Here is a 10,224-nt window from a genome sequence, read left to right as displayed (position 1 = left end):
GACTTGATATCAGAAGAGTTACAGGGTGTGAAAGTGTTGGTGTCCCATCCTTTCAGGTTGTTGGCCTGAGGTAGGACTAAATAGATTTAAATAGTGGAGTAGGGGGATGTTATTTTTTTGTTAGTGTAGTGCTAGATGGTAGGGTATTTGTTTATTTATTTTGTTATTTATTCAAGCAAAGTATTATGGAGTTGTACTCCAGTCTAGTAGGTGGCGGTGATGCAACATTTATTGGATGCCAACCGCTGTTAAACCTCATCGAAGAACAATTGGGCTAGAAATTAAGGCTTGACCTGGCAACCCTGCTGTGGAACTACTTCCTCTCAGTCCCAACATGCGTCATTGAAAATAAACGTAGCCGAAGTTTAACGGCATTCATTGTTCAAGTCCTCTTATTTCTGTAATTTGTTGGCCAGAAAATAACAATGGAGACGATTTTAGAACAACAACGTCGCTACCACGAGGAGAAGGAAAGGTTGTTGGATGCCAAAACGAAGGAAATGATGCATAAGAAAACCACGGTATGCGTTGCATCAACGCTAATGCTATTTAACGTTAATGAAGACGTTCATTGATTAAAGCATTAAATAAATTCAGATAAGCTAACGTTATTTCAGGGAATAGTAGCTTAGGTGTTATGATTTTGTTTATTTGTTTCTAACTTACCAGCTACAATTTCTGACAGCTATTGTATTCCGTTAGCTGCATTAGATATAAGGCTAGTTTGTTAGCTAGCGTCAGCTAACTTGTAAATAAAACCCAATGGGATGGTTTTTGGTCCCGTTTCTGGCTTTGCCATCTAACGTTAGTTAATATTTATGTATTTTTCTTCTCAAACAGTTACGCGAACAAATAAACTCAGACCATCGAACAAGAGCAATGTTGGATGTGAGTATTCTATGTGATATTGAAACATCACAACACTAAATAACAATTTGGACCTGTATTTTCATATTCACTTGTTTTGTGGCTAATAGCCTACTTGTCAAGGACATGCATGATGTGACAGTATTTTTTGATAACAAGCTTTGCCATCCTTTCAGAGATACATGGACGTGAGCTCAACTGTCAGGGAAGCATATGAAGACAAAGATGGGTAAGTGTGTGTGTATGTAATGTGTTTGTGTTTCAGGCGCTCATGCATGATCAGCCTTGTTATGTGGAGTAAATCAGAGGTGTAATATTGTTGCTTTCTCTATCCACAGTATGAGGAAGGATGAACTGAACGCCATCTCAGGACCAAATGAGTTTGCGGAGTTCTACAACAGACTAAAACAGATCAAGGAGTTCCACAGGAAGCATCCTAATGAGGTCATCTTTTTTATCAGCTCCTTCCTGTCAGGCCTAGCTGTACACTGAATAAATCATCCCAGAAGTACACAGAGGGTACAAAACATTAAGAACACCGGCTCTTTCCATAACATACACATGCATTGATGTCACTTTTTAAATCCCCTTCAGTCTGTGTAGATGAAGGGGAGGAGACAGGTTAAAGAAGGATTTTTAAGCTTTGAGACATGGCTTGTGTATGTGTGCCACTCAGGGTGAATGGGTAAGACAAAACATTTAAGTGCCTTTGAACATGGTATGGTAGTAGGTGCACTGGTTTGTGTCAAAACTGCAACGCTGCTGGGTTTTTCATGCGTAACAGTTTTCTGTTTGTATCAAGAATGGTCCACCAGCCAACTTGACACAACTGTGGGAAGCATTGGCGTCAACATGCGCCAGCATCCCTGTGGAACGCTTTTGATACCTTGGGGCGGTTAATGTTTTGTACACTTTGTAGGGGTGTAGGTGTTTAAAAACGTATCTCTGTGTCTGGAACTACTTAGGGTTTTTGAGAAGTTATACACCGAGTGTACAAAGCATTAAAAACACCTACACCCCTACAAAGTGTACAAAACATTAAAAAGGGGCAATCTGAAGTTAAAACAATGACACTTGACCCTGCCACTGTTTTGGTAAAATGCCTAGGGATGGGACAGGAGAAATGTAACCACTCAAATTCATAGACAGAGCTAGGACTGACCATCCATGATATCAAAGTATAGTTTGAGACATATTTTGAGGCTATACACTAGTGTTTGTTTACAAATATGTTGTTTATAAAAAATAGAGTAAAACATACTTACAGTAGGGGGGGAAAGTATTTAGTCAGCCACCAATTGTGCAATTTCTCCCACTTAAAAAGATGAGAGGCCTGTAATTTTCATCATAGGTGCACGTCAACTATGACAGACAAAATTAGAAAAAAAATCCAGAAAATCACATTGTAGGATTTTTTATGATTTTATTTGCAAATTATGGTGGAAAATAAGTATTTGGTCACCTACAAACAAGCAAGATTTCTGGCTCTCACAGACCTGTAACATCTTCTTTAAGAGGCTCCTCTGTCCTCCACTCGTTACCTGTATTAATGGCACCTGTTTGAACTTGTTGTCAGTATAAAAGACACCTGTCCTCAACCTCAAACAGTCACACTCCAAACTCCACTATGGCTAAGACCAAAGAGCTGTCAAAGGAAATCAGAAACAAAATTGTAGACCTGCACCAGGCTGGGAAGACTGAATCTGCAATAGGTGAGCAGCTTGGTTTGAAGAAATCAACTGTGGGAGCAATTATTAGGAAATGGAAGACATACAAGACCACTGATAATCTCCCTCGATCTGGGGCTCCATGCAAGATCTCACCCCGTGGGGTCAAAATGATCACAAGAACGGTGTGCAAAAATCCCAGAAGCACACGGGGGGACCTAGTGAATGACCTACAGAGAGCTGGGACCAAAGTAACAAAGCCTACCATCAGTAACACACTACGCTGCCAGGGACTCAAATCCTGCAGTGCCAGACGTGTCCCCCTGCTTAAGGCAGTACATGTCCAGGCCCGTCTGAAGTTTGCTAGAGAGCATTTGGATGATCCAGAATAGGATTGGGAGAATGTCATATGGTCAGAAGAAACCAAAATATAACTTTTTGGTAAAAACTCAACTCGTCGTGTTTGGAGGACAAAGAATGCTGAGTTGCATCCAAAGAACACCATACATACTGTGAAGCATGGGGGTGGAAACATCATGCTTTGGGGCTGTTTTTCTGCAAAGGGACCAGGACGACTGATCCGTGTAAAGGAAAGAATGAATGGGGCCATGTATCGTGAGATTTTGAGTGAACCTCCTTCCATCAGCTAGGGCATTGAAGATGAAACGTGGCTGGGTCTTTCAGCATGACAATGATCCCAAACACACCGCCCGGGCAACGAAGGAGTGGCTTTGTAAGAAGCATTTCAAGGTCCTGGAGTGGCCTAGCCAGTCTCCAGATCTCAACCCCATAGAAAATCTTTGGAGGGAGTTGAAAGTCCGTGTTACCCAGCAACAGCCCCAAAACATCACTGCTCTAGAGGAGATCTGCATGGAGGAATGGGCCAAAATACCAGCAACAGTGTGTGAAAACCTTGTGAAGACTTACAGAAAACATTTGACCTGTGTCATTGCCAACGAAGGGTATATAACAAAGTATTGAGATAAACTTTTGTTATTGACCAAATACTTATTTTCCACCATCATTTGCAAATAAATTCATTAAAAATCCTACAATGTTATTTTCTGGATTTTTTTTCTTTTCATTTTGTCTGTCATAGTTGAAGTGTACCTATGATGAAAATTACAGCCCTCTCTCATCTTTTTAAGTGGGAGAACTTGCACAATTGGTGGCTGACTAAATACTTTTTTGCCCCACTGTATATATTTAGAATTCTGGTGGGGTATGACAGTTGAACTAAGCACATGTGGCATTTATAAGTTATTCTTCCAGAATCAATCAATGGGTTTATGTAATTCATTTGAAAGTCCACAAATAGATACACCAATTGCACATTGCCCCTTTAAATAACTATTATATAATTCAATATGTCTCGGGATTCTATATGTCATTCTACAGTCCAGGTGCACAAATGGGGGGGGGGAGTAATTTGTGTTATTGCATGTTCCACAATAAATGTCTGAAACCAAATCTTGAACCGAAGTTTAGGTCAACCAACCATCATCAGGGTTTAGCATGTCTGCTGCTGTGGCTAAATCTGTATGTTGCTGTTTCAGATCTGTGTGCCCATGTCTGTGGAGTTTGACGAGCTGGTCAAGGCTAGAGAGAACCCAACTGAAGAAACACAGAGTGAGCATTCTACAGTATGGTGGTGGAGTCATTGTCACACACTGTAGGTGTTAATGTAATGATTTATGTGGTCTTTCCCCAGACATGGTGGAGTTCAGTGATGAGGAGGCCTACGGACGCTACCTGGATCTTCATGACTGCTATCGGAAGTTCATCAACCTGAAAGGGGCAGAGGTAAGATGTCCACTCTCTGTACTCTAAATACTCTTCCTCCTAGTCTAATGTAAAACTATACTAAAGCCTAACCTTCTGCCCTCTTAGAAACTGGAGTACATCAGCTACCTTTCCTCATTCGACCAGCTGTTTGATGTCTCCAAGGACAGAAAGAATGCTGAATACAAAAAGTTAGCATATTTAACAATTTGCTTTATTGTACATACCTTTTCTTTGTGATTATACTGTAAATGCACTAAATGTATTCCTATAGAATTGTAGTACCTTATATTAATTTGTTTGTAGTTCTCCTCCGCATGTTTTTCCATCAGGTTGTTTCACACCTGTGTTCGATGTTATACAGGTACTTAGAGATGCTACTGGAGTACCTTCAGGACTACACAGAGAGAGTCAAACCTCTGTTGGACCAGAATGATCTCTACGGCAAGATCCTGGGAGAGTTTGAGAAGAAGTGGGAGATGGGGACCTTCCCTGGCTGGCCAGTGAGTGTCCAAGATGGGGAAGAGGACTACTATAGTGATGGTCTATATGGGAGTTTCACATTTTTATTCTCTTCCTCTGTTATAGAAAGAGACGAGCAGTGCTCTGACCCACGCCGGAGCTCATTTAGACCTTTCTGCTTTCTCTTCTTGGGAGGAGTTGGCTTCCCTGGGTCTGGACAGGTTGAAGTCTGCCCTTATGGCCCTGGGCCTGAAATGTGGAGGGTAAGCAATAATCATGCTCTTCTGTGGCTGGGAGGAGGTCTATGGACATACATTCAACTTGGAATACTGTAATAACAGTTGTAATTTAGAATATTATAACAGTAACTGGAATATTGTAATAACATAATTCCAGCCGTAGACTAGGAGTATAGATCGACGGTGTAATGATGACTAATATCAGACTGGGTGACTCTGATGTAAGGTTGCTAAATGGGTGTATATGGCTAATGTGTATGTGACCCCACAGAACCCTGGAAGAGAGAGCTCAGAGGCTGTTTAGCACCAAAGGAAAATCCCTGGAGTCTCTGGATCCCTCCTTGTTCGCCAAGAACCCTAAGTCCAAGGGACCCAAGAAGTATGTGATTGTCAGTTAAACATTTGCATGTTTTATGTTTTTCTGCACCTGATAGCATGTTCTAGCCGTGTTATTGACCATTGCAATCTCTCTGCAGAGACACAGAGCGTAACAAAGAAGTCGCCTTCCTGGAGTCTCAGGTTTATGAGTATGTGGAAATCCTGGGGGTAAGTAAAAGCTCCCAAGGATGACTCCTTTATAGAACAAGAAGGCCTGCACACTGTTAAAGCTCCCAATTCACCACTTTATTGACAACGTTTCCATCAGGTCACCTGAAGAAGATCCGTTTCGGATAGAAACGTTGTCAATAAAGCGGTGAATTGGGAGCTTTAACAGTGTGCAGGCCTGCTTGTTCTGTAGTAGTGTTCTTTATTAGCCCAGCATCTGTTTTTAGTCGTATTTAATTAATGTCTTTAGTTCTGAGGGCCTTTTATATAATGGTTAGTCCCGGTCATACAATAGGTGTGTGTTACTCACGACAACCACACAAACACCTGTTAACACTTCCATCTGATTGTCTATGGCCCTGTAGGAGCAGAGGCAGCTGACCCATGAAAATGTGCAGAGGAAGCAGGCCCGGACAGGAGAGGAGAGAGAGGAGGAAGAGGAGGAGCAGCTCAGTGAGAGTGAGAGTGAAGATGAGGACAACGAGATAATCTACAACCCCAAGAACCTGCCTCTCGGCTGGGATGGAAAGGTTTGGAGTCGGGCCCTGACATCAGACCTGTGTACTAGCTGTGTTAAAGCTCTGTAATACTAATGAAATACAAATGATTGTTTTATTAATAAGTGTTATTTATTCAGACTTCATTGTACAGCGGTTGCATGCCACCACGCTAACCTCATTTTTAATTGTTCTAGCCCATTCCATACTGGCTGTATAAACTCCATGGCCTGAACATCAACTATAACTGTGAGATCTGTGGAAACTACACGTACAGAGGACCCAAGGCCTTCCAGAGGCACTTTGCAGTACGTTCACGTTTCTGTTCAACATTATTCGTTCAATTATTATTTGCGTATTGTTATTACAATGTCATATTAGGTTATTACAGTGTTATATCAATGCCCTCCTTTCGTTTGTATATGTGCATAAGTGAAACTGCAGAGGATTTGATTTTAGAACTGGACTAATTCTGTTCTCAGCTGATAAGAGCATGTTGACCATGGTTAGTTAATATTACTGCTAGCTAATATGTCGTTGCCTGTTGTCTCCTCCCTTCAGGAGTGGCGTCACGCCCATGGCATGCGCTGCCTGGGAATCCCCAACACGGCTCACTTTGCCAACGTCACCCAGATCGAGGACGCTGTCTCTCGTAAGTAGTTCTGTTACAGCCCTGATAGAGGCTGAGGCAGATGACAAGTGAAAATAATGAGTATTGTTATTTGGGTTGAATAGAATAATCATGTTAGAGAAAAAAGTGTTACCAGACCAATAAATATTTTCCGGTGTAGTTGTACATCCAGATTGCCCTCGCAAAAAGGTTTCTGACCGCAAGGGTCTTTCCTGGTTAAATAAATTATGAAAAATGACTGGTCATTCAGTCCAAGTTCTGGATAATAATAGTGTATTTTTAACCCAGTATGGTCAAAGCTGAAGTCACAGAAGGCATCAGAGCGGTGGCAACCAGATACAGAGGAGGAGTACGAAGACTCCAGTGGAAATGTGGTCAACAAGAAGACCTACGAGGACCTGAAGAGACAGGGTCTGCTGTAGAGAGGAGACTGACAAAGAACTGGAAACCTTGAAGCGCAACGTGATGCCCAATTATTTTAATTTTGTTTGGCCATTGACCCTTGACCTTTTCATTTACAAGTTGTGATGTTGTTTTTATTAATTCCTTCCTTTGACAACCATTTTGAAATGAAACAGCCATTGATTATAATAAAAAATGAGTACTATTTGTCACCATTGTTGGTTCTGAATTGTTAGTTCTATTAGAAAGCAATTGTAATGTCTTAAGTTGTTTAAGGAGTCACGTGAACCACTGTCCATTCCCTTATGGGTGATTACACATTTTTGTATATCCAAGAACCCTCCCATTGTCAGGTGATGGACAGTCCCTTTAAAGGGAGTGTACTAGAGGAGTCTACAGGTATCTTCACACTTGCTCACCGATTCCTCTGTATGACTGGTAAGGAAAATTCACCTTTATTTATTAATTCATACATTTCTTAAAACGTTGAAGATGCTTTCTCAGCTCAGCAGTCTTTTTGGCATTAAACAAATAAGACTGCTGTATTTGAGTGAGCTGTTAATGATTTAAATATTGTTCTTTCATTTAGCATGACTTGCTTGCTGTGACATGCAAATTCACTTACAGTATCAGTTTGCCAATATGAATATAGTTGAGGGAAGAAATGTCTGAATATTGCTAAAATAATGTTGGATTTGGTCTGTTTATCCATAATATACACCATCCAACAGTCATCATAACTGGTCATATATAAACAGGGATATGGGTATGATAGCGTTTAATTGTTTACCACTAATTCCCATGACCACATTACCAGTCTCCAGGCTGCACCCATTAAAAGTAATTGGGAGAGGAGATACGCATTTCCTTAGGTGATGCGTTGAGATGGAAGTTCTGGGTCCTGGTCTTGGCTAAGTGTATCCTGAGGGGATCATAAAGCTACCACGGTGTGTTCTACGAGTACTCCTGGACCCCAGGGACAACACTAACAAGATGGATTTATAACGTGTTTATATTGGAGGAATATTCCTCTCATCAACATAACAATGCCCACGCCATCACATGACTCAGAATCTGAAACCTTCATTAATTAACACACCTGTTTGTACTGGGACTCAGGCTACACTTTTGCAGGTTAATTCTCCACACATCTGCTGCTGTGGGAAGTAAGCTAAGGATGTTTTTGAAACGGGACTGCAGAGGTATCCTCATCACCTTACCTAATCAATATCAGTAGTCCAGTAAATATCAGTTGGTTTTATACAAAAAATGACAGCTGACCTTGATTAGCATTTTTATTTGACCATTTCAATGCAGGAGTCCTTGGTCTTTCCGGTCCTCAAAGGAGATCTGTTGTATTTGTTCTTGGTAAGATTATGACATCTCTGATTTGTATTATCTGATTATCCCTGATTGTTTTAATAGCTGAGTGATTTAATAAGCTTTGATTATAACTCATTGATTATTAATTCATTATTTAGTGCTTTTGAATCTAACCATTAAGAAAACTGTGGGAGACCAACTCCCAACTTCCACACATGACCCCAAGATGACTGAAGCTCAAACCACCCAACCCACCACAACCATCAGCAAACTGTATCCTATATGCACAACCAGGTCAAAGACTGAAAACAGCCAAACCATTCACACCACCACTGTCCCTCCAGACCGCAACAAAGAAGTCTTACATCCTACATCCCAGACTAGGGGAGAATACACCAGAGCTCAAGATTACATCGCAAACATTTCCTCTACACTCAAGACTGAGAGAAACAACACGGAAGATATGAACGTCACCCCTTCTTTCAAGAATGAGATAGTGAACTATAGTGATGTCTTACCAACATCTCAGACCAATGGAAACCAAACTCAAGATGAGGGCAAGGACTTTGATGACCAAGGCTCCATTGCCTCCGTTATGACCCAAACTGAGAACTATAATATCACCACAGAGCATACCACTACAGCTACTGCAAGATCCACCATATCCACAATGGGAGGCATGACTGTAAATGCTGCTTTAACTGGGAAGAAGGTACTAGACATTTCTTGCAAATGAATGCAAAATGCTGGTAATTTTGGCAGAAATGTCAACTTTTCAACATACGTTATAAATTATAATTTGCTTTCCTTCACAGAAGAGGTCTTGTAAAATATTTAGCTGCATCGGCATAACATGCTACAAACATATGAAGGCCATGGAGGAGTTGTGTGAGGAGGGTATGGACTTCTGTGAGGTAAGAAGAGACCCATTCCTATTGTGGCTTTCTAACAAATGTCTTTACGATGCAATGTCAATTCAATGGGCTTGGTTATCAACATGTTAGTTCATCTGAATCTTAACTGTTCATGGATGAAGTGTTGTTTTTGTTAATGATGATGATTCTTCTACTCCTGATGGTGATGATCACAATGATGATAAATACAACGTATACACCATCCCACAGCTCAAGAAAACCTCAAGCCAGGTCACCTGGAATACATACGTGGCGGTGTGGAATGCAGGATGCGCCAGAGACTGCAGACAGAGTACTAAGTGTGGTCTCTTCAGCTTGTACCAATGCCACAATGAGTGTTGTGTGGCTGGGTCTGTCTCCTGTCTCAGACTGGATGGTTCTCTCAACATGCCTGTCAACTCTGCCTGCTGTGGCCTGGGGAGTCTCTCCCTCCTGGCTCTGAGTGTAACCTCTCTACTGGCCAGTCTACTCAACACTCGCTAATCTACTAAACTTCCTGTGACATTAGACTCACTTTAGAATACAGAGGGTTTAGTATGGATCGACTAAATGCATATTTCAGTTTTGTCATATCCACTGCTTGGGCGTCATTAGTTCTTTCATGTTTTCTTCGTCTGTGAATGCAAGCTCTCATGAAAATAAAACTGTTTTCCAGCTTTATGTTGTCCTTAAATAACACATCCCAACCTCTAGTGGATCCAGTCATGGGTTTGAGTGTGCTGTTCTTCTGTGGGCGTTACTGCCAGGGGATACATAGGCCTACAATGAACCCGCTATGGACCAATTACTGTTCACAATGATTTCAACTCAGACAATTAGACTCATACCTCAACTATGTTACGCTTCAACCATGTTGATCATTATATTTCTAGGAATTTCATCACTGTCAGGTTT

At 41.2% G+C, this 10,224-nt stretch overlaps 1 protein-coding gene across 1 annotated transcript; it reads left to right on the top strand.

The window, feature by feature from the left end:
• The first annotated feature begins 237 nt into the window (after nt 1–237).
• LOC106588664 (splicing factor 3A subunit 3) lies at nt 238–7,305 on the top strand. The gene is made up of 15 exons (XM_014177869.2): nt 238–521; nt 841–888; nt 1,044–1,096; nt 1,206–1,311; nt 4,091–4,163; nt 4,246–4,337; nt 4,425–4,507; nt 4,681–4,819; nt 4,905–5,041; nt 5,289–5,396; nt 5,494–5,563; nt 5,929–6,093; nt 6,258–6,368; nt 6,622–6,712; nt 6,980–7,305. The coding sequence occupies exons 1-15, from the start codon at nt 426–428 to the stop codon at nt 7,111–7,113; spliced, it is 1,506 nt and encodes a 501-aa protein (XP_014033344.1). The 5' UTR covers nt 238–425; the 3' UTR covers nt 7,114–7,305.
• Nucleotides 7,306–10,224: the final 2,919 nt, after the last annotated feature.

Source organism: Salmo salar, chromosome ssa27, assembly GCF_905237065.1.
Source record: "Salmo salar chromosome ssa27, Ssal_v3.1, whole genome shotgun sequence".
Lineage (NCBI taxonomy): Eukaryota > Metazoa > Chordata > Actinopteri > Salmoniformes > Salmonidae > Salmo > Salmo salar.
The sequence above is the reverse complement of the archived record's forward strand: the minus strand, read 5'-3'. Positions and strand labels throughout refer to the sequence as shown.

Bases quoted from the DNA above. Each gene is read 5' to 3' on its own strand.
- LOC106588664 (XM_014177869.2), top strand. From the start codon at position 426: ATGGAGACGATTTTAGAACAACAACGTCGCTACCACGAGGAGAAGGAA. The intron at 4,164-4,245 runs GTGAGCATTCTA...GTCTTTCCCCAG, and splicing joins CCCAACTGAAGAAACACAGA to ACATGGTGGAGTTCAGTGAT. The intron at 5,042-5,288 runs GTAAGCAATAAT...GTGACCCCACAG, and splicing joins CTGGGCCTGAAATGTGGAGG to AACCCTGGAAGAGAGAGCTC.